General features: G+C 35.1%; 2 protein-coding genes across 6 annotated transcripts; one reads left to right on the top strand and one right to left on the bottom strand.

The window, feature by feature from the left end:
- Positions 1-1,092: 1,092 nt before the first annotated feature.
- LOC147282266 (serine/arginine-rich splicing factor SC35-like) lies at positions 1,093-6,115 on the bottom strand. 4 transcript variants are annotated; one of them, XR_015122835.1, is made up of 11 exons: positions 5,784-6,115; positions 5,598-5,676; positions 5,025-5,104; positions 4,843-4,909; positions 4,211-4,282; positions 3,456-3,674; positions 3,180-3,357; positions 2,948-3,078; positions 2,431-2,642; positions 2,033-2,310; positions 1,093-1,497 (listed from the first exon to the last, which is right to left on the bottom strand). XR_015122835.1 is itself a non-coding variant. In XM_086246728.1 (8 exons), exons 1-8 carry the CDS (start codon positions 5,857-5,859, stop codon positions 3,073-3,075), a joined length of 777 nt encoding a protein of 258 aa, XP_086102854.1. In that variant the 5' UTR covers positions 5,860-6,115; the 3' UTR covers positions 2,781-3,072. The 4 variants fall into 4 exon arrangements, 1 of the variants encoding a protein (XP_086102854.1); XR_015122836.1 differs by having other exon boundaries at positions 1,093-1,353; XR_015122834.1 differs by having other exon boundaries at positions 1,093-2,310.
- Positions 6,116-16,372: 10,257 nt separating this feature from the next.
- LOC147282265 (DNAse I-like superfamily protein) lies at positions 16,373-24,150 on the top strand. 2 transcript variants are annotated; one of them, XM_086248664.1, is made up of 12 exons: positions 16,373-17,174; positions 20,367-21,120; positions 21,489-21,575; positions 21,686-21,769; positions 21,850-21,936; positions 22,035-22,121; positions 22,303-22,356; positions 22,452-22,543; positions 22,635-22,749; positions 22,940-23,087; positions 23,185-23,339; positions 23,584-23,851. In XM_086248664.1, the coding sequence occupies exons 1-11, from the start codon at positions 17,017-17,019 to the stop codon at positions 23,328-23,330; spliced, it is 1,812 nt and encodes a 603-aa protein (XP_086104790.1). In that variant the 5' UTR covers positions 16,373-17,016; the 3' UTR covers positions 23,331-23,339; positions 23,584-23,851. The 2 variants fall into 2 exon arrangements, with proteins under 2 accessions (XP_086104790.1, XP_086104789.1); XM_086248663.1 differs by lacking the exon at positions 23,584-23,851 and adding an exon at positions 23,947-24,150 and having other exon boundaries at positions 16,374-17,174.
- The last annotated feature ends 767 nt before the right edge of the window (positions 24,151-24,917 follow it).

Below are 24,917 nucleotides of genomic sequence, written 5' to 3'. Positions count from 1 at the left end.
TGACCTGAAAAATTGCATTCATGAATGCTCCAAAGAACCATCTGGTGTGGGAGTCTGCAAAAGCACCACTTGTTTTTGCACATATTATTGTAAGGATCCACCAAAATAATGCATTTATACTCCTGCAATGTTGCTGTGACTTACTGGGGTTGTCTCCAGCTATATTATGGATCATCATGAGGCTACTATGTACATTAGGGTCATAATATTAATCAAACACAAACATTTGGGAAATAGAATGACTGTTATTGTTTTTGGGAGCATTTTATTCAACTTGGTGTTTCTGTTGTTCAGAGATTACTGAGCTAAAATATTTCGTGGATGCGTTTAAATTCTCCTCTACTGATATTTTGCACCGACTTGCTAAAAGATTGCTACCAGAGTCTGAGCCTAACCCATCAATTTGGGCAACAAGAGTTTTTAAAGGGTTGGGAATCTTGGGATCGAGTTGAGTTTATTTGAACCCGATCAAGATGAACTAAAAGTTCTTAACTTGAAATGAGTAGACTTCTCATTACAATTTTCTGTTCTTCCAGTATGGAAAGCTACATTCTCACCACCTCCCTTAGAATTTTCCCTTGCAGAAGCCACCCACATTTTTACGGACAACTTTCATTTTTATGTCCAAGCTTCCCCAAGAAGTAGATTTAGTGGAGTCCCTCATTTTTACCTCAAACCATTCCCTATCCACACGTGTAATTAAGGTGTGAGTGGCTTCGTTAAATCCAATTCAATAAAGATACCAGCAAATTTCCCTCTAGTTTGTGCAACAGTCTGAGCATTAACTATATCAGGCATCCATATCTGAATACATAGAACAGCTCCCTTGTTTTCCCATTTCAATTTATTTACATTTGTTTTAAATGGTTACATTTATGTGCTGCAATTTCAAACACATAAATCTGTCCCACATCACTACAATTTGGTTTTGGGAGGTGGTAACGGGAACGCAGGACCAGTTAGACATAACATGTTTCAATCCATAGCTCAATACGAGAAACCACAAAGGACAAAAATAACATTCAGCATTAACTATAGAGAAAAAAAAAAAAATACACAAGAAATAATAGCACTATAATTGAATAGAATACCTTCAACTTTCACTTGATTCAATCATGCAAAAGAATATATTTAAGTCAATTTCATTGAGCGAATAGTAAGATGAATATAAAAGCTGAGACAAACCAATTCACAACATATTAACTCAGAGCCTACAAAATTTTGGTGAATATCAACATTTGGAGCAAATTTGCACGACAATCATTTGTCTAGGAACACATAGATTATGTATAACCGAGCATGCAAAATCCCAGCTCCAACACGTGCAAGTGGCCGCACAGCTTAAATACCATCCTGAACACAACCAATAATTAGCTGTTCTCATCTCCAAAACATTGTAAGCAAACTTGGATATGGCATATCTTCCAACGGATAATGGCCAACTCGAAAAACAACATTTATGTACCACAAAGCAAAGCAATAGGTCGGTCTGGTAATCTGAAAGGCATGAAAGATTAACCAAGGGATCACTATATATACAAGAGCATCCATGTGTGAACTTTGTCAGATCAAAAAATTATTAATGTCATGATTATGTTGACGCATGAATAATGGAGAGACGACTGATCCAGAATCAAGGTTCTGAAGCAAAAGACTTGCAACAATGAACATCCATTTTATCAGCATAACATACAAATCAAAGATCTTTTAGTATCAGCATATGCCAAATAGATAGCCAAGCAGCCATCATCAGGGCCCCAACTGCTAATGCAATGGACGCTTGGATTTAATTTTATGCTAAAAAATTAAAAAATGGAAGTTTACGCAAAACCTTTGTTTCAAAACATCTTTTCTGAATCACACATGTACCCTCTGGTATATATATAGTACATGATACGAACAAGCTACCACTTCACAGCTAGAGCCATGAACTTGTGAAAATCTATATAAATTCAGAAAGAAGAGGTCATAATTTTTGTGATTTAATAAGCAGTCTTAAACACCCTAAATAAATTAACCATAAACTTGTTACCATGTCTCATTTCTGTGGCTGCAAAGTTGAGACCAGCAGTCACAGTTTCATTAGTATCGGCAGTTCATACTTGATATCCACATCAGTGTTAACGAATCACAGGTCCAACTTATGTGCAGCATCAGCTACAGGTAAATACCAGTTCAACTTCTACCATCACAGCAATTATAGACCCTTTCAGCTTCACAATGAATTACAGGTCCATCTCATATGCAGCATCAGCTACAGACCCATTCAACTTGTATCCACCTTATAGACCATCACAGCAACTACCACCCCTTTCACAGCCAATTTTTTCAAGATTAATGAAAGCCCAGAGAGGACCATCAGGTCAAGCATTAAAATCCTAAAAGTATATAACACTTTTCAGAAACAAAGAGCCAAACCATATTTCTTACCAAAATTTATTTCATATGGAGAAAACCATACTTCTAAAACCAGCATACTGCTGCAACAAGCTCACAGCAAAAACAATCATACTTCTAAAACCAGCACACTGCTGCAACCAGCATCGGTCACAACCATCCATCTACGAATTAGAAACCGCATCAACGGCTACAAATCAACATCCTCCTTATTCTGGCCTCAATCACTCTTTTCACGAACACAACTATAAAACCCAAGAAATAATTCATGATGAATCAGTCCTCCTATAAACTGGAACAGACAACTTAATAACCCATACACTCATAAATGAGCAAGAGTGCTAGTGCACAAATAAAAGTGAACAAAAAAATTACACAAAGAAGAATAAAAAGCACACACTATGGAACTTACAACAGAATATCCTTTGTCAATACTGTAATACTAGCCTACAAACTACATTAGTCCATAAATTGCCAAACTGTCCAACCAAAATAAAGGATGCATAAGGTTCAGCATTATATAGTCGAACACTTAAAAAACCAGTCCTACCAAAACTAGCACTTCAAAATTCCGATAAAAAACAAGCACGATGATCAAGGATCCCTGACATCAGCTGAACAGCCAGAAGTACATAACTCAAGGTGCTTCCATGAATTTCAATGCAACCAGAAACATCAATCCTGCAAAATAGATTCAAGAGATTACCAGTTCAATAACCTTCCACCCATACAGCAGAAAGTAGTCATTCTAGAAGAAACTAAAACTGTAGACATCAACTCACATCAACATCTAAATTTCGAGGGGATGGACTTTGAGAATCAGCAGGACGACCTCGTGGTGAAACACTGCGAGAAATGGAGGATCTATCACGACTACGTGCATCAGGGCTCGCACTGCGGCTCCTGCTCAGCGGGGAAAGGCTCTTACGAGGACTAGGGCTACGCCGAGCAGGGGAGGCACTGCAACACAGATCATTACAAATTAAAGAAAATCAAAAGGAAGAACTAGTATTTGATTAATACACATAATTTAAAGGATGATTAGCATAGCTTAAAACCTATCAATAGATCGACTTTGAGTTGGACTACGGCTCCGCCTCTCATCATCATAGCGCCCTCTTCTCCTGCTCCTGTAGTAAACAGGACTGGCACTGCGGCTCCTGCTTCGTTGACGATAGTCTCTGTCCCTCCCGTTGTATCTGTCACGGTCATACCTATCCCAACTCCTACTGCGACTTCTCCTCCTGTAGTCCCGGTCTCCGTAGTCATCTCGGTACCTGGCAGATTATAAATAGTACATATACAGACTCACTTGTATATCACAAGCTTATAAAATAACTTGGAAGATCACTAATGCAATTTTAGCATGAAGTAGCAAATTAAGTTCAAACTTTGTAAACTCCGCAAAAACAATTTTGGAGTTCAGTAGAAACATATTTAATTGATCTTCACAGTTCCTGAGCTATTCACTCTCCATACAGTACATTTAAATTGGCAGTTAGATGCATGACATTACATTCTACCACATAATGCAGCATAGCTCTAGGGGCAGCAACAGCTAGAGGTACCAATGCTTTCCAACAAATCTGGTCCTCATCCCTATCAAAAAAGGTGTTCTCACTTTCATTTTCCCTTTCTTGATGACAATAAAAAACAAACACCATTCTCTCACTTTTCCATTAAAGAAGATAAATTATTTTATCATACATTGTAAAATTGTGTTTTTTTAAAGAACAAATGAACAATAAAAGGAAATGGTCAAATAAAAGGGTAACTATCCATCAAAAAGAAAGACCAAGGAAAGGGGACTGACCTTCTCCGAGGACTGCGACTTCTCGACCTATGCCTTGATTTTGGTAGAGGTTCAGCAATCCTTCCTTTATGACTGAAATAAAAGAGAAAAGAAAAAAGATAAATGGACGCCACACAATGAACAAAATTTGCTTTTCAAGGTTCAATTTCATTATGAACGTAGTCAGAATACCAAATTAACAACATACAAGAGCAACTTACAGTATATACATAATACCAGGATTAGAAATTTAGAATACACCCATTTAAAATAGTCAATAATGACAATAAATAATGCAAGCACTAGGGTGGGGAAGAGAGAAACCTCATTAAGGATTCACTATTAAGGAGCAACATATGCAGCAGTTGAGAATAATTTTCAACCAAAAAGTAATAAAAGTAGATGGAAGACTGTAATAGAAGTTCATCGATCACTTTTTTTTTTATAGGAAACGAGAAACTTTCACCAAGGCAAACAGAATATAAACAAAGGTGGACCAGCAATCCACAAGAGAAAAAAAAAAAAAAAAACCTCAACCTACATAAAGTAGGTAGATCACTTGAACTTGAAGTACATAAAGTACAAATCCAACCCAAAATAAGCTTCACCCATTAAGAATCCACTAATAAGAAACCAATAAAAGAAAAACTTACATTCTCTCTGCATTTGGCCCATATTTTGCAAACTGAACAGTTATCTCTCGACCATCAACAACTCTTCCTGAAAAATATTTAGAATGGTCAAGAGAATTGGCGAGCAGTGACAAGTTAAAAAAAATAGGAACCATAACCCAGTTAAAGAAAATAATAATAATAAACTAGTAAAATTTGCATACCATCAAGCCTTTCAACTGCTTTTTGTGCCTCATCTGCATATTTGTATCGCACAAAAGCAAACCCCCTAGATTCACCAGTCCTAAACAACAAGAGGAAGATAAACACCCAAAATTCAGTCTTCAAAAAGAAAAACAATTTTGTAAAACAAATAAAACAAAAAAAAAAAGGAAAAGGACATAAAATTCAAATTTTCAGTTCCTACAATTTCCTAGCCCTCCACTTTAAGAGAAGCTAAATCACTCCTCCGCACATCTAAAGTGTCGAAATTCCATATCTTCTCAGCATCCATAAGAATAAGAAAAACATGATTAAAAGAAATTATATAACAAATAAGAACAATAACTCAAGGATTTTTATCTTCTTATATGATATTTCTTTATTCACAATCTCCTTTCAGACATATCAAAGGTATCCAATTTTCTCAGGAACCAAACACGATACAGAGTTGAAAAGAAAAGAAAAAAAAGGCGCTATCTAAACAAACCTTCGGTCAAAGGTATCCAATTTTCTCAGGAACCAAACAGGATACAGAGTTAAAAAGAAAAGAAAAAAAAGGTGCTATCTAAACAAACCTTCGGTCTCTGGGGATGAAGATGTCAACAACCTTGCCGTACTTATCGAATAGCGGAAACAGATCATCAGCACTCGTACCTTTTTCAGATAAACAAATCAATCAACAAACAAATTACCACCATGAAATCCAAACAAGACAAAATGAAAAAAAATAAAAATAAGAGAGAGAGAGAGAGAGAATTTACGGAAGGTGATGTTGAGGACGAGGAGAGAGTATGTGTCAGCGATGTCCGGAGGACCAGACCTGCCAAAGTGAGACATGGTTTTTGTCGTTCTTGCTCGGTGAGAGAGAGAGAGAGAGAGAGAGAGAGAGAGAGAGAGAGAGAGAGAGATTGGGATTAGGGTTAGGGTTTGTGGTTTGTGGTTTGTGGTTTGTGGTTGGTGTCTTGGTGAAGGTGGAGAGGTAGAAAGTTCGTGAAGTATCTGGGTTGGCAATAAATCCAGAGAAAAAGTAGAGGTCCGGAGTCTGGACTTTGGGTGGCGGTGATTGGATTTTTGGATTTCGGACCCAAACCCAAACCCGAGTTCGCGCTTCTTTTCTTTATTATTATTATTTTTTAAGACAAATGCGCGCTTCTTTTTTAATATTATTTTTTATAAGACAAATGCGCGCATAATTGCCTATTATTCTTTTTTTTTTTCGTAAGATAAACTCACCACTATCACTAATGGTGCAACATTATGGAGTACATGTGTCCTGTAACCCATGAGGAAATGGTCACACCCAAAATGTCCATTGAGCCTCTAGTATACAAAGAATGTTGGCCAATTATTCATTGACATGCAGAGTTTGTGTCAATTGGTTGTATATTGAGTCCTAATAGTTTTATAATTTATCATTCTTTCTATGTTTTAAAGTGGTGGAGTGCCTTTTTCTTAATTTTTAATTTTCGTTTTAATAGTTTGGTTTTACAATTATACCTTCATTTATTATACTGTTTTTATGTGACCCAAACTAAAAATAATTAAGTTAACCCTTTATTTTTTTACTTTAAAAGAGATCAAAGATTTAACGTAACTCAATGCATATTGCATAAATTTCAAAAATGGAGCGGGTTTTTTTTTTTTATTATTTATATTTTAGTAGTAACAATAGTGGGGATGGGGATGGGAATGGGAGATTCGAATACAAGATCTTTAGTGCATGAGTAAATACTCTTAATCACTTTAGCTACAAGTCCCTTGCAAAAAATAGAGTAGCTTGAAAAGGTTGGTCAATTTAGACTAATCAGCTTATGCAATGTTTATTCCAAAATAATTTCTAAAATATTGCCATATTGGTTACTATATATATATTTACACTCCCGCTCACCTAATTGACATATTTTGAGCAACTTTGAATACATGTTACATTTAGTGGTTGGATCTAATACAAAAAATTTGATTTATCCATTATTGAGGTGATTACAAATTTAATCTACAATAAATTAGCGTAAGATGCATGACAAGCATCCTCTAGTACATCGATTGTTAAAATGTAACAATAAGATAACATTTGTAGCATCTAGGTCACTTAGCTTATTTAGTGTAGTTTCAATTCGTATTTTTTAGTTTTGTTCGTTTTTAATTTTCTTCTCTCAAATTCTCTTAGTTTCTTTGGCATATAAAACTTATATTTGTCCAACTGTAGTGAAAATATGTCTGCACTCACAATTTCGGTAATTTGACCCACAGTTTCTGACGCATTTTCAATTTGCAATTTCAATTTAGCGCTAACTTGCTGAAGTTGTTTTGGATGAGTTGGGCTTGTGTTACACCATTTGCTTAAAGATAAATCCTAACCATGAGTTAACAGATACTATAACAACTAGCGAAAACGAACTCTTATAAGAGTATTACTAGTTTTTGATAATTAAACCATTATTTTTCACTATTCAATTTCCTTTTTATCATGGTATATTTATATGTGCATATTCTTTTCGTTTCTCTCTCTAGTTTTATAATAGGGACATATTACAATATATGAATTCCACTTTTAAGTTTTAAATAGGCCGCCCTAGTTAAGGAATAAAATTTCGGGTTTCGAGGAAATTTCGATGGAAATTTAAACGGAAATTTCGAAGATTTTAAAATTTCAACAAAAATTAGACGGAAATTACTATCAAAATATGGAAATTTTGAATGCAACTTTACCATATGTTTATTTAACATATTATCTACAACATTGATAAAAAAACATTGAAGAAACCAAATTATATAGTATAATGAAATTAAAAAAACATTGGAGGCAAATACCGTTAAATAAAATTAGTATAATGAATAAATAAAATTAGTATATTATTTATACTCTATAATCTATACACTAAACCCTAATACTAAACCATATATACTCTATATACCATAATACTCTTTATATTCTATAATCTATACATTAAATCTTATATACTCTATATTCTTTAGGATATATATATATATATAGTATAAGATATTAGAGTTTAGGCCTTCAGAGTATTTTATATTATTTTATATATAGAAATGTATTATGGTTAGGGTTTAAAAATAACTAAACGAAACCCTAAGCGAAATCCCAAACCTTTTTTTTTCTTTCCAATTGTCCAAAGACCCCAAACCCCAAACCCCAATCAACCCTAACCTTTTTTTTTTTTTTTTCTTTCCTTTCCCTTTTCTTCTCTTTCCTTTTTCTTTTCTTCTCGTGATTCTCTCCTTCTTCCCTCTTTTTTCTCTCTCTCCCAGTCAGTCCCAGGCTCCCAGCCACTGTGTCGCATATAGACATATATGATATATCATCTCTTTCTCTTCTTTCTCCTCCCTCTCCTGCGCCAATCTCTCTCTCCCTCCCCGATTTGATCTTCTCCATCCCCTATCTATTCTCTCTCTTCTCTCCCTTCTCTCTCCTCCCTCCCAAATCACCCCGATGGCTTCTCTCCCTTCTCTCTCCTCCCTCCCAAATCACTCCGGTGGCTGGGTTTGTAACCGCCAGCAAGGAGAATGTAGAAGACAGAAATAGCTGGGTTCTTGAGCGAAATTTTGGCGAAATACTATCAAAAAATTGATGAACTAATGTTAAAATTTTCATACCCTAAAAAAACGGAATTTAACTCCTTGACCCTAGTACAAATTAAAGAGATTTTTTTTTTGGGTGAGGAAAAAATAAGTTTTAAACAAACACAAAAACAACCTTTTCTCTTTTACCATTGTCTATAGACATGTAAAATAAATTTATTGTGACTTATTTTTTGGTTTGAATTTTATGATATCTTTCAAACTCATGAGTAGTTAATGATATGTTTATTCACATATATGATGCCCATTTTACTTTATTTAGATATCTCTTTTGCAACCTATAAATCCATAGTTTTATTTAATAATAACAAACTCTTCTACTATCGTCTTAAAATTATTATAATTTATGCGATTCAATTGAGATATTAGAGGAAATTATATTTTTTCAAAGTAAAACTATTATTCACGACCTATTCATCATCATTGATATTATCATTTCATGGTCAGTTAAGATAGGTCTAACATTTGATTAATATGGAATTTGTAGCTCTGAAAATGACAACTATGTTTGTATTACCCATCACCTGCCCAATTTTAGCCCATTTGCTGACCTATCAGGAATTACTTTAATTAAGATATGACCAAACCAAACTAAAAATATCATTCACAAATTGACATCCTATATATTGATTCTTTGGCATTATCTTCATATTTCCATCAATTCTTGGAACTGGATCGAACTAGCTTCTTCATCAAAACGACTTGGAGGATCAGGTGACTTGATCAGCTGTGGAAATGGAGGGCTTTGAGCGTGATCATAGTGTACAAAGTTCTTCTTAATTCGCATGCCTTGCTTACATCTTTATCATAGAGATTGCATTGTTAAGTGGCTAGAGACCAATCACTTGTGTCCTGTGTGCCTTTATCGTATATTATCAATTATTATTAAAGAATTGTAAAAATCAACATAAAGAAACGTACTATTTTCAATACATGCAAGGGAAATTACAGTTCTAATACAAATGCAACCGGGATCGAGAATTAGTCAAAATTAATTTGCCGTAGCTAGATAAAATATAAGATTCGGAGCTGAGGGTCGATCCAATTGGTGTCCTGTTTTAACCTAAATGCAAATTCTTTTATCAATCAACCTGGGTTTACATATCTACCTTTTATCATCGGTATAGTTTTTCAATTTGATTAGTGTTGCATTCTTACCACTTGTCACTCATTAATTAATAAACAAAAAGCTTATTGAAAGTTTGTTAATTTACTAATTCCAACAATTTAGTACAAGTCGATATTGCTTTCTTACCACTTGTCAGACATTTTTAAAGTATTCGAATCAACATAAAACGGAAATTTTTATTTGCTAGCTTGTTTATTTATCATGATTGCACTAGGTACATCAAACTCTTATAAATCATTTACAATTGAAGAAGCAATAACAATCATAAATAGTACCCGAGCAGCAATATTGGCAATGCATTGATGTCCAGCATCGTGGTGCGCATAAGCTTGGGGCACATTTCCTTGTTTCCAAAGCAACTACAAGATTATGAACTTTAAATAAGTGACACAAATGATACAATTTTAATCTTGAACCAGATAGAATGTTTTAATGAATTTATTGAAAATTTTAATTCTTTTAAGAAAACCACAAACGTCATTCCTATTTTAAAAAGGAAAAGGAGAGAATTAACAATAAAAAGAAAAATAAATTTTGATAAATTAATTAAAGCACTTTTTTTTTCCTAGTCCTACTCGGTTTAGGTCTATGTGGTCTATCCTATCTTATAAATACATACACATTCCATTGGCCATTTTGTTATCAATCGATCGATCATGTCACTACCCTATAGAGTAACCTATCGTGTAGGTGCGTTCCCAGCAACCTTACCCTTCCTCAAAGTCGACCATTCCCAGCATCAATGCGAGTCATGCGACGCCGTTCCGATCAATTTTAAGCTCTTCAACCGAATCCAACACACGTTTCAGCTCGCCGAAGATGATGATGATGATGATGTTGCAGAAACAGTTTTTGAACAACTTGTAACTGAAGAAGCTTTTCTTGTCCCTCGCGGCCTTGTATCGAATACCAAAACCTGCGCAACGTTCATGAATAACGTTCTTTGTAAGTTCTTGCATGTCCCAAAACATATGTGCCCTGTGATTTTGGGGGGATTATATGAGAAGGTGACCGAATTTGCAGACCTAAAGGTGCCTATTCTTGTGGCCCTAGTAGACGTCACCACTTTGGAGTTTGGTAATCACATTTATGACATTGATCAAGTTGTTGATTTGGTTAGGACTATGAGGGAATCCATGGAAACGTATGAGGGTGAGTTTGCTCCGGCAACTAAATCGGGCGGCGCCGCCGTTGAGGGTTTGGAGAGAATGAGAGTTGATAAGGATGGTTTGGAAGAAGCCGAGCGGGGAGATCAGTCGTGTGTTATTTGTATGGAGGGCTCTGATGGTAATATTGGTGATGAGCAAGTTCTTCTCTGCTTGCCTTGCTTACATTTTTATCATCAAGATTGCATTAATGTTAAGTGGCTAGAGAGCAGTCATGACTTCTGTCTGTTGTGCCGATACCCAATAATGTCGCCTGGCTTGCATTAAAGAGGTTGTGCTTGAGCAATTGGGTTGTGATCCCAACCTCTCTTGTCTTTGTTTTCAATTGGGAGAGACTTCCATGTCCTCTAGAATCTTATGGGCCGATGGGGTTCTGTAATTTATGGTGGTTTCTTTATTTTTGTCTTGCTATCTATCTGCTGGCTCTCCTCTGTTGTCATAGTCTTTAGTTTTCTTATAAATAAACATATCTATCCATTCCCCTTTTCAGCTAATTAAACAAATTCTTCAGTCCAAACTAATAAAATATTGAGCATAATGCCAATGCATAATTGCATAGCATTAATTACATAACAAAATACTTCAAGATTTGGATCCTCTCCTATTCCTTAAATATCTCTTGTCACATGCATTCACAAATCAAACAAATGGCTAAAGTATATAATAATAGAAATATAAATAAATAAAAAACCCGATTGACATGCACAAGGTGGGAGTGGGGTATTAGTTTATTATTGATTCTTCAATTTTCCAGTATTTATTTTTTTAAGGCGTATTACTCAGCCTCTGTTGGGTTGGTTCCAAGAACGACCGAGCTTTTTGTATATGGAGGAATTTTTTTTTTTTTTTTTGCTATTTCTATTTGTTGTATGCCTCGTAATTGTAATATTGTTGCTCACCATTTAGCATAGTTGGTTTGGCATGTGATGATACCTCAAATTTGGAAGGAAGAAGGTTAGATTGGCTTCAATCTCTCCTCCAAACAGATGCATCTAGCGTCTTGATCCAATTGAATAAATTGGCAAGTTGCCTTGATAAAATAAAAAATAAAAAAAGGCTTGCAAGTTTGTTTTTCACTCCCTACATAATCATTGTAATTCAATTCTCAAAAAAATAGAAAAAAAAAAATCATTGTAATTCAAATCTCAAAAAAATAGAAAAAAAATCATTGTAATTCAAAACTTTGGAAGTTCTTTTTACTTAAATGTTATATTTATCATTGGTCTTATTTAGTATTTATTGACAAATATTTTCTAAAAATACAAATATTATCTAAAACGACCGTATGTAAAAAAGCGTGTATAAATTTGCTCATAAATACTATCTAACAACGTAGTTGTTAGTCTCCTAAAACTTTGTGAGCATCGGTCACACGACTCACACATGTGTGAATAATTGTTAATTAATGTATAAAACTCACACCAAATCATAGGTTGTTAACTAGCTATGGGCGGACATGGCTGTGATACGGTAGAAAAATAAACGTATGGGTTAAATACAAAAATGCTCCACGAACTTTACAGTGAATCTCAATTTGATCTATTATCTATAAAAGTGTCAATTTGGTACAAGAACTTTGTAAGTTGTATCAAAGCAGTACAAACGTTAACTTCTATCGAAAAATTTAACGAAAATTGGTCATGTGCACAGCAAGTGACCACATTTTCAGAGGCATTTTCATCCGTTCATCACATTTTCATATGACCAATTCGTTAATTTTTTGATAAAACTTAGCGTTTGTACTGCTTTGGTACAACTTGGAAATTTTATGGACCAAATTGACACTTTTTATAATTAGTGGATTAAATTGAGACTCATTGTAAAGTTTGTAGACCATTTTTGTATTTAACCCTAAACATATTTATACGCATTAATTCCTCTTTTGAACTAATTAAAAAACTCTTTAAAAAAAATATTAAGTAGTAAGTACTAAGGATTGAACAAGAGCATGTATAATACCAATTCAGCCTATATATGCAAGATCTTGGCTCGGCAAGGCCCACGACCCGCAACCCATTTGTGTTCGTGTAGTGCATTAAACGGCTAATTATTATTAGAGTGACGCTATTTAGATCTAATTTTTTTATGAATAGCCCAACACACTTTCTAGACCCATTTATTAGTATACCTAACAAGTTTTCCTAAATTACCCTTACTAAAACTCAACACCACATCCAACCTATTTTACTTTCTATACCTAACATAAACATGCACCCAATTAACTCCATCTCCACCACCACCAAAACGTGAGATCCAATTGCACCACCACCGAATTAACACTACCAATAATGACCATCACCACCACAAAATCAATATTACACCCAGTTAGAAATTGACATTAGAAACTCTTGAAGGCCTCTTTCACATCAGTGCTCCTTAGAAAGGAAACCTGAGCACAAAAATTGTTGTAGAACATCTTAGTTTCCTTTTCATCCAATTCTCCAAATCTACCATATATTTTGAGAAGATCAGCTTTAGTAGGCAGGGACGATCCTGGGCTAAATGTAACAAAAAAGGATGCAGGTGAAGCTTTTTCATCTATCTTACTTAAACTTTGTCTTCAAATCCGGTAGCATACTTTAATTTCCGCCTACCTCGCTTTGACCTTGGTGTCTCAATAGCTTGCTCTTAATTGTTCTTGATGTTCTTCTGCCCAAATTCACCTTCAGGGAGATGTCATGTTGAGGCCTTTCCCCAATGACCCAAGTTTTGAATCCAAATTCTTTATCTTTTTATAAGGTTGGCGGTTCTTGTAAAGTTTGTAGCTGGAGCCTGGAGCCATTGCGATAAATTGAGTCTCTGAATATGGACATAAAATCCCAAACAATCTCAAAGGACTTCCTTTTGATTGAACATGATGAATTAACAACTACATATACAGCAGACTTCATATAACACTTCAGTTAAATCTTTAACAGTTAATTTACATTAGAATAAAATTGAAAATTAACATTTCATTAAATTGTTGGGGCTATTGATAAAAAAAATTGGGTTTAAATAGTGACACCCTTATTATTATTATTATTTTTATATTTTTTTTAAGAGTTAGAAGCTTACTTAACACTTTTTTGCTTGTAAATTTGATTCTTTTTGTTGAAAAGTTTTTTAAGAAAGAAAAAAATGTTAAATAGGCCATGCTTAGTTCGAGCTCATTTCATGCTTGTGCTTGTGCGATGTCGTGCTCACTTTAATGTGTTGGTTTGTGCTCGTGTCCGTGCTCATGCCAACTTGGCTCATTTGACATATCTAATTCCAAGACTTTTAGCTTTTGAATGCTCAACAATTCTTAAAACATGACCTAGTTGTTCAATTTTTCGAGAACTTGAACTATTTTATGTATGGTTTCTCTAATTTGGACTTACTTATAAATGATACTTTGTAATTAACCTAAATTGGGAGTTTTAGGTGTAGGGTATGACACACATTCAACTCATCAATCAACATAACTAATGATTTATGATTTATCTATCTGTTTTAATTGGTTCTTCGATACAATTTTCTCTTTTTAAGGCCAATTACTCATTAAGGCATAAACAAAATCTTGCAATTTTATTCCTCACTTCCTACTTAATCATTATAATTCAGAACTTTAGAAATGTTTTCAACATAAATTTTATTTTCATTTATTGTTTAATAGTTATTGATGAATATTTTCATAAATACAAATTTGAATTAAAAGATCATAAATATGCTAAAGGACATAGTAAAAACTTTGTCGTCGGTCACATACATGTGCGTGAATATTTATGAATTATTGATTAATGTGAAACTCACAATAATCAATGGTTGTTTACAATTAAGGCCCGTTCGATTCTGGATTGAAAACTTGAGAATGCGAAAAATTATTTCATTTCTATATTTAGTAAGTGCCAGTTTGGAAAAACAATTCCTAGGTCATGGGTAAGTGATGTCCCAAAATGGGGGAAATGAACCCTCCTACTAGCTTGAGTTTGATTTATCCTTCGGAAAATATTAATAATAGTTTTTCAAGACCATAATATCCCTTTTAATAATTGAAAATACCAATTATGTCTATAATAATTTGTTGACATTTTTTATTAGTTAATATATATAAATAAATAGAGGTATAACTGGAAAATTAAGGGCCCGTCTGGTAACGTTTTACAAAACAATTTTCTAAAAACTGTATTGTAAAATGAAAATGACAAATTAAATTTTGCATTCTCAAAATATGAGAAGGCGTCTGGTAGCGTAATTGAAAAACAATTATATAAAACAAAAATAATGAAAACACATTTGATATTAACCAATTATTACAACAAAATAATTATATTCACAAAAGATATTAATTATAAATTATTATTAATCAATTTCATAAAATATATAATTAAAAAGAAGAGAAGTTTTATAAAACCCAACCCACCTCGGCTGGCGCGACTACCTTGGAGGTGGAAGAGTTGTTGGTGGTCGTATTATTAATGGAGACAACACTGCAAGCACCTATGATCTAGTTGAATAGATGTATTTTCTCTATATAAAAGTTGTTAAGGTTCGTGAGCTTCCTGCCATGGATGTTACTGAGAGTCTTGATCTGTTTATTGAAGCGGGAATTGGAAACTATAGAGGGATTACAAAGTATATATTTTGAGAGATGGGAAGAGAGAGAAAAAAAAAAAGACAAATAGAGGAGAGATGAAGAGAGATGGGTGAGGTGGGTAGCGGCGGGGGGTAGGGCTGCTGACGGAGGTGAGTATGGCTAGGTGGGGAGGAGGTGCAGATCACATTTTTTTTTTTTCAGTTGTAATTTTTTTTTATTTGTATCTGTGTTATCTATGTTTTCTAAATTTACTGAAAACATCATTTAGTCGTTTTCTGAATTTACACTATAAACTAGAAATTCTATTTTGTGTTTTTCAAAAACTGTTTTCTCAATACGGCAACCAAACGCATTTTTGTCATTTTTTGAATTTGTAAAATGAAAAACCGTTTTGTAAAACTTTACCAAACGCACCCTAAACTATTTTTGTTTCCTATCTATATACAAATTAAACATAAGAAAGGAAATAAAAATATTTTCCAGAACTTTCTCGGCATTACCAAATATTATAGGAATTGAAATCTTACATTTTTTTTTTCCACGTAATGAATTCCATGAACCAAATGGAGCCTTAGTAGACACATGTAACTATATGATAGAAAAATAAAGAATATTTATGCGCATTTTTCTTAGAAACTAATTAAACAAATTCTTACATGCATAATGTTGAGTACCAATATTAAACAAGAGCATAGTGCCAATCCATGACATTAACCACATACCATCATGTATTCATGTTGCAACTCACAACATGGTTGAAGTCTTCAAGAAAACAATATCAAAATAAATATAAAATTATTCCAATATTATCAATTTTCCCAAAAGTGGAAAAACACATACACAAAACACACAGATATTAAAAAAAGAAAAAAAAAAACATGAAATAGAGAGAAGGAGAAACCAAAACCAAAGTCGTAGAGTTAGAGAGAGAGAGAGAGAGTCGTATGGTATAAAAGAAAAGAGGCAGAGCCACCGTTTCTCTTCTCGTCCTCTGTGTGTCCCCAATTCATGAAAAATGGAGCCAACAAGATTATCACTTTCACTTCCTCTGTAAAACCCTAATTGTCGATCCCCCTTTCTATTCTCTCTCTCCCCCTCTAAAAAGAACCCAACGTTCTTTCTCTCTCTCTCGCTCTCTGTCTCTGTCTCTACAACCTTCGATCCCTCTCCGATAATCGATCCACTTCAATCACTTCTTAAGCGCATAGGAAGAAGATCCTTTTCGTCTTTTCTTTGCCGCAGAACCCGAAATTTCCCAGTCCAAAGCTCTCGATCTAGGTCGTCGATTTCGGAGACTAATTTTTAGGGTTTTGGCTTTTTGGGTCCGTCAAGGCTGGCGGGCATTCGGGTCAAGTAAATGGCGGATCCGCCAGGTATCCGCCGACTAAGACGTACGTGTGGTTCCTCTGAAGTAGAAGAAGGTCTTGGACTTGGAGTTCTTGTTTGTGCTTTTTGTCGATTAGGTAATAAGAGAGGGTTACGTTGCTGCTGTCACCAAGATTTCTGCTGCTGCCTGTTAGAGTGAGGAACGAAAACGAAGCATGCTGAGCGTGCTACGCGTGCACCTCCCTTCGGATATTCCCATTGTAGGCTGCGAGCTCACGCCCTACGTGCTCTTGCGCCGCCCTGACAAGACCGTCACCACCGACGATGTGCCCGAGTCGGCCCCTCTCGACGGCCACTTCTTGAGGTACAAGTGGTAAGTGCCAATTCCTCAACTCAAATTTAACTTTTTGTTTTTGTTTCTGCTTAATTGGGTTTTTTTTTTGTTGCCTTTGATTTCGGGTGTTTTTGGGGGTTTGAGCTTTGTTTTGGGGGTTCTGGATGGTTTGGGGTTCTTTTTGTGACGCGGGTTTTGGTAAAGATATGAACTTTAATTTGGTCAATAGGGAAAGTCTTCTGGGTATTTTGAATTGATGTTTAACTGTAGTTTACATGTGTTTATTGCCTGTATATTTTCTTGGGTTTCTTTATGATATCATAGTACTTTGGTTCAGGGTATCTTTTTCCAAAAAAAGATTTCTGGGGATATCTATGTGGTGTTGTGTATTTGTCGTTTTACATCCTTGAGTGTTCAATTTCCTTTTTTGAATTTGAATACCATCTTTTTCATTGTTGCAGTATTAATTTCCTTGAATTGTGCAATTAAATTCTAATAATTGAGTGATCACAATACCATCCTTTACTTTCACATAAAAAGTTAAATGATTTGTCACCGACGTCATTTCAGTCATCTGACACATTGCACACAAGCCAAGTTGTGTAATGAGTTAGTCCTTGCAATCGTAGAATAGTTTGTTAAAGTAAGAATATTATAGGGGAGCGATGAATGTAGCAACAGCTGTAACTCTGCTAAACGTCAAATTCTCTAACATACGTAAGAATTTATAGGAGATTGATGAATGTTGCAACAGATGTAACTCTGCTAAACGTCAAATTGTCGAACATACGTAAGAATTTATAGGAGATTGATGAATGTTGCAACAGCTGTAACTCTGCTAAACGTCAAATTGTCGAACATACGTAAGAATTTATGGTAGAGTGATGAATGTTGTAACAGCTGTAACTCCGCTAGACGTCAAATTGTCGAACATACGTAGGAATTTATAGTACAGCAATGAATATTGCAACAGTTGTAACACTGCTAGACGTCAAATTGTTGAACATACATTAGAATTAATAGGAGAGCGATGAATATTGCAACACCTGTAACACTACTAAACGCCAAATTGTCAAATGTATGTTCGGAGCATATATTCCTCCAATGGTATGTATTAAAGATATGTTTAAAGCATTCATTGTGCTGCTGACTTGTGATGAAAACCTTACTACTAGTGGGCCTTATGATTTCAGTGGTAGAGCACTTACTCTCACACCTATGTTCATAGTTCAATCCTTGCCCGCTCCTTCCCTAACTTTTGACATCCTCTTAATTTTGATGCCATATTGTTTTGTGGGTTTCTTTAAAAACTAACTCGTTTACGTAGGCTCATTAAAAAACTAACCTTAAAAATAATTAGAAACTGACATGTTTTGGGCTATGTGAAGACCGTGCCATAGTCAAGAGCGAATCGAGAGTCAGGATGTGGATACAAAATATCAACTCACATATCAACCCCATTTTGGTCTTTTCAAGTCCACAGGTTATTAATTTTCAAATTTTTTTGAAAAGGGTTAGCTTTGCAATGGGTGTATATGAACGAGTTATTTTACAAAAAAAACCCTTGTTTTTTTCTCCTCTAATGTATATTTAACCTGAATTCTCATACACTAAATATACTTTTTCCGGTTCAAACCCATTAGAGGTTGTTCTTTGAGCCTCTTTTTTTATTATTATTATTTTTTAATATTGAGTTGGAAATGAGTCATGTCAGGAGCTAGTCAAACTCTTTTTCTTTCCCTGTCATTGAGGGGAAAAAATGTTACCTACTTACTTAAGTGTTGGTGGTGTAATCACCTGTCCTTATATTGTTAAATATATGCCTTATCTGTCACTAAGGCCCTGAAATACTTCTTTACTACATTTAGTTTAAATGCACTGTTTTTCTTATGCAGATCTGTTTCGTGTGCTTCAGTGTTTTCAGTTTTGTTTTAATTCCCATAAGCATCATCAGTTTTTAATTTTATACCTTGTGATACGTTAGGTATAATTGTGCATTTATATTTTTTATTTTTATTTTGTTAATTGGTTCCTCTCCGTACTGTTAATAGATGCTTCTGGAATAAAATTGGAGTACTTCAACTTGGAACTATTTTTTATGGATGTTGGTGCATGCAGTTGGAATTACTACTATTGTATACTCATAGCAAAATTTGGCGGTTTAAGTATCAGGATTAGCACATTTTAGTGGCTTAAATTATATCCAGTTTTTGTTTGTCTTATGTAATTAATGAGGCCAGATTCTATCATTAAATGATAAGATTTTGGATATTTAATTTGTGCCTGGATTAGCACATTTCAGAGGTTTGAAGTACCAGGCTTAGATTTATCTATATTTTTTTCCTTCTGTGATGCAATTAATGTGGTGAGATTCTCGTCATTAGATAAAATATTGGGTATTTAATTTGCATTTGATAGTGCACCTAGTCATAATAGGTGATCTCTTGTCATGATGCCCTTTGTTTCTTATACGAAAAATTGAAGATGAAGATAATTTATTGTTGGTTTCCACGTATTTAATATTTTGTGTGTGTTGGGGAAGGAGAGGGGGTGGGGGGGGGGGGGGGGAGTTTGGGGTTTAGCTTTATAGTGCAGCAAATTTTATTAGGGACAGTATACTTAGGTTCCAACATATCACTTCTCTACTATGTTGTTTAGTCATAATTAATAGCTTCCAAAGTTGAATACACAAAATGTTATTTCCCTGATATATAGTTGTTCTTATAATCATTTCCATCTATTGAGGGATGGAAGCTAGGGGATAGCGAGTTCAACAAGGTGATTGGTGTTGAAGCTTCAAATGGATTAAATATGGATGGTTCATTCCTTGATTCAAACATCCCTAATATGGACTAGCAGAGGGGCAAGTAAAGCTGATGGGAAATGTTAAACTATATAGAACAAGATGCTATCCAAATTATCTGACTAATTCCCTTACTCTCTGTGATGCAAGAAATGAACATCTTTTGTCATCTGCAAAAACCAATATTTGAATTTTATGCAAATTCTGTATTTTTTTGTGTCAAGATTGCTGGTAAATATGACAGAATGCTTTTTAGTTTGTGTAGTTTTGGATTTTTTTTCATAATGGTGAATTATGTAATGTCTTAATGTTATAGGAATAGGTTTTTCTTGTTAGATGACTATATTCTTCTCTTGATGGTTATAGTTTTTTTTTTTCATTGATGGTTGATGTGATTTATACTGATCCATTCTTGGTCTTGCTTGTAGGTATCGTATTCAAAGTGATAGAAAGGTTGCAATCTGTAGTGTACATCCATCTGAGCAGGCTACATTGCAGTGCCTAGGTTGTGTTAAGGCCAAAATACCTGTTGCCAAAAGTTATCACTGTTCTCCCAAGTGCTTCTCAGATGCTTGGCAGCATCATCGTGTTTTGCATGACCGTGCTGCTAGTGCTGTAAATGAAAATGGAAATGAGGAAGAAGAGGTGTTTGGGCGCTTCAACAGCGCAGGATCTGGGGTTGTCAACACTAGCTTATCTGGTTCTGTGTCAAGCACTAGTTTGACAAATGGTTCAGCACCTTTATATCCTGCAGCTGTTACACAAAGGAGTGGTGGTGAAACGTGGTTTGAAGTAGGGCGCTCTAAAACATATACACCAACAGCTGATGATATCGGGCATGTTCTTAAGTTTGAGTGTGTTGTAGTTGATGCTGAATCAAAGGTACCTGTGGGACATGTCAATACCATATTAACTTCTCGTGTCATTCCAGCACCCTCTCCAAGTCCACGCCATTTGATTCCTGTCAATGGAGTTGATGTGATGGGGCATTTAGATTCAGATGGCCGTATTTCATCTTCTGGAACTTTTACTGTGCTTTCATACAACATTTTGTCTGATGTGTATGCCACTAGTGAATCATACAGTTACTGCCCTTCATGGGCACTTTCTTGGCCATACCGCAGACAAAATTTGTTGCGGGAAATTGTTGGCTATCGTGCAGATGTTGTTTGTCTTCAGGAGGTATACATCATCACTTTCTCCTGTTGTTTCCTGAATTTTTATATTGTTTTGAAACTGATAACTGGAGCAGTAGTAGCATGGTCTGAAATATTCAGGCCTAGAATTTTTTATTTCTTGTTTTATTGATCAAAATTAGGTATTCCCAAAGATGATTTCAGGTTTGAAATACTGGCTAAATTTAAGAAAACTAACGACAATGCAAATAACTATACAGATCTTATTTAGTTATCTAGCCATATTGGAATGCAGGCATGTCAACTAGATATTTGGAAGTAATGAACGTTGCATCTCATATCATTCATTTCAATGTAATGTTTGAAGTAGTTATGCATTGTGCCTTTAATATGAACCGTTAATGGCACTCTCAGGTTCAAAGTGATCATTTCGAGGAATTTTTTGCCCCTGAGCTGGATAAACATGGTTATCAAGCGCTATACAAGAGAAAAACAAATGAGGTCTCGTAGCTCATCCTTTTTATTTATTATAGCTTTAATAAACTTTTCATTCATTATGGTCATAGCTCCTGAATTTCTTCTTGCCATTTATTTATATTCTCTGGTTTCAGGTTTACAGTGGGAACACACAAACAATTGATGGTTGTGCAACATTTTTCCGCAGAGACAGATTTTCACATGTCAAAAAATACGAGGTTTGGAGAGAGATAGAGAGGAGCACGTGAATTGTAGTTGTATTTGGTTCTTTTGTGAAGGAATTTGTGCTTGTATGCAGGTTGAATTCAATAAGGCTGCTCAGTCTTTGACTGATGCCATGATTCCAAGTAATCAGAAGAAAAGTGCTTTAAACCGATTAGTTAAGGTGGGTTTGTTAATTATGATTCTTTCTGGGTTGAACCTGATCTTTTGCGGTTGATGTTGGTCTATGATACTCATGCCTAGATCTCAATGTGTCCATAGGATAATGTTGCGCTCATAGTGGTTCTGGAAGCAAAATTTAGCAATCAGGGAGCTGATAATCCTGGGAAACGGCAACTTCTTTGTGTGGTATGATATGCATGTTGTATTGTTATTACTGCTGCATGTGGTGAAATTTACGTGGCCTTGTATGTTGAACTTCTTTTTATTGGTTGGGCTCTGTTTTCTTTTCAACTGCCCATATGCCAATGCACAGGCATCTTTCATGGCATCTTTTGTAATCACATTTTTTTCATGGCATGGAGTACAGGCAAATACACATGTAAATGTCCACCAAGAACTAAAGGATGTCAAACTCTGGCAGGTAACTTATATTTATTAGGTCTTCTATATGTAGCATTGTGGTTGTATATATATTTTCAAGATGGCATTCAATTGTGTTTTCTTGTCTCTTATCAGGTTCATACTCTCTTAAAAGGATTAGAGAAAATAGCTGCTAGTGCAGATATTCCAATGCTGGTGTGTGGGGATTTTAATTCAATTCCTGGAAGGTCCGTTCATTGTTACTGATGATTTTAGCTGGAATTGAAAATTTATTACCGGTATGTTGCTTGCTTAAGGTACTGCTGAACTTTGTTGCAGTGCTCCTCATACACTTCTTGCTATGGGTAAGGTAGATCCGTCACATCCAGATTTACAAGTAGACCCTCTTAATATATTGCGCCCTCTCAGCAAGCTGATACATCAACTTCCACTGGTAATATATTCCTTTGAAATGTATTGGTTTCTTGAGCATTCTTAAAGTTTATCTTTCTTTCCCCTTCTTACCAAAAGATTGTGGTTAAAAGGGAAGAGTACATAGGGGGGAGAGAGAGAGAGAGGGTATGCATGTTTTTGGTTTCCAGGTCTTGTGCTGGTTGTGACACAATTACTATTGCAACTCATAGGTAAGTGCATATTCATCCTTTGCGAGGCTGGGAGTTGGTCTTGGTTTGGAGCAGCAAAGGAGGAGAATGGACCCCACAACAAATGAACCGTTATTTACAAATTGCACTAGAGATTTTATTGGTACCCTAGATTACATATTTTACACTGGTGAGTTTATCCTTAAAAAATCTGTTAGATCTGTTCATTTTTATGCCTCTCTTTGATAGATCAATGATGCATAAGGCTATTTAATGTGTGGTTTCAGCGGACTCTTTAACGGTGGAGTCGTTGTTGGAGCTCTTGGATGAGGAAAGCTTAAGGAAAGACACAGCTCTTCCTTCTCCAGAGTGGTCATCAGATCACATTGCACTTCTAGCTGAGTTTCGCTGCAAGCCTAGAATTAGACGTTGACACATTCAGGTAGGTTTTGTAATTATTATTGTTTGTCTGATTAAAGAAGAAAATTTTGTTTGCTTTCTTGTATTTGGTCTTGGTTGAAATGTTTGTTTGTTGCTAAAGCTTGAATCGTTTGTTTGGCTAAATGGTTTTTTTTTTTTTTCCTATTGTCATTTACTAGTCATGTTTTGTTCAGATATAAATATATAATATTGATTACATAGCCTGAGCATGTCTATTTGTTTATTACTTGTGGGACCCTTTTCAGGTCCAGTCTATGGGAGTCTTTTGGGAAATTTTTGGCATGGGGGAGATCAGATGCACTGATGAAATGTATCCAATTTTTAAGACAAACTAACAAAGACACATTTGGCCGTGGGGGTTAGGATACTTCAATTAAATTTATGATTGTACCAGCAAAACAAGTTTCATAGTATGACATCTACTTAGTCGATAATGGGCTAAATGGAAACCCTTGTACTATAGGGGAACCTCTGAATGTGAAATATCATACATTATTGCTAAGAGACTTGTGCTTTCTTTGCAAAATTGAATGCATAAAATTCATGTGTGATGGATCATGGATTGCACTATGTGATTATTGTATTGATGGAAATCTGAATGCTTGTAGGAAAGGTCGGTTCCGGAGACATCCAAGAAAAAAGGCTGAGAGAAGCCGGTTGGATGAAGTTAAGTTATTGTAAGAATGGTAGATCATTCCCCCTGTTCTTTCCAGGTATCCTTGATATGGGATCCTTGCTATGATCTGCTTTGTATTATGCCACCTTTGTCTTTATAGAAAAGCTATTATGATGATGCCTTGCTCAATTGCCCATCTCGTTTTTGCCAATAGAATTTCTTAGAGATGCTCACGGGCTCATTATATATCTTTAGTCAAAATCCTGTACTCTAATTCCTGAAAGGCAAGTGGTTAGTGGCCTGCAATTGTATGCCCCATTTCTCTTTTTCTTTTTCTGTTTATTTTGTTTTTTCCCTTTTTTAACCTTGGGTTCTCCATGTCCCCCAGGATTTGGTCACAGCGCCATTTCCCCTTTTTCTTTTAGATTTTGGTCAAGGAAACAAAGGATGAGGAATAAGATTTTCATTTTTCGGGTTCCCTTTTACTTTAAAACAGCTCGGCTTATCTGCAATGGAAGTGCATTGGTTTTCCAATTCAGTATAAATGATGTAGATAGCCATGGAGTAGGATGTTTGAGGGTTACATTAGTTCTCTCTCTCTCTCTCTCAATTTTCTTTTTCAAGCAAATTATTACGCCAAGTTTTTCAGGTCAAATTATGATTTGTCCACTAATACATACGCGCCCAAGATCCATGTACAAAGAAACAAGCTGGACTGGTAAACTATGGGTGAATACAATTTGTATGAAAGAAAATAGCATTAACAAAGAGCATCAGGAGTTCGTCGATTGAGTATTGTATCAAATCAAACTGAAGGGTAACTTCGAAATTAGGTACAAGTGCCAATCTTTAATTTTAATCTGGGCTGTCTCACTATAATATAATGGGCAGGCTGTACAACTGTCCACAATCCTATGGTCGCATGACATGTGTCCTAATGTAATATAACGGAATTTTTACTTT

Source organism: Dryas octopetala, chromosome 6, assembly GCF_963921425.1.
Source record: "Dryas octopetala chromosome 6, drDryOcto1.1, whole genome shotgun sequence".
Taxonomy (NCBI): domain Eukaryota; kingdom Viridiplantae; phylum Streptophyta; class Magnoliopsida; order Rosales; family Rosaceae; genus Dryas; species Dryas octopetala.
Note: the sequence above shows the minus strand (reverse complement) of the source record. Positions and strands in the feature narration are given on the sequence as shown.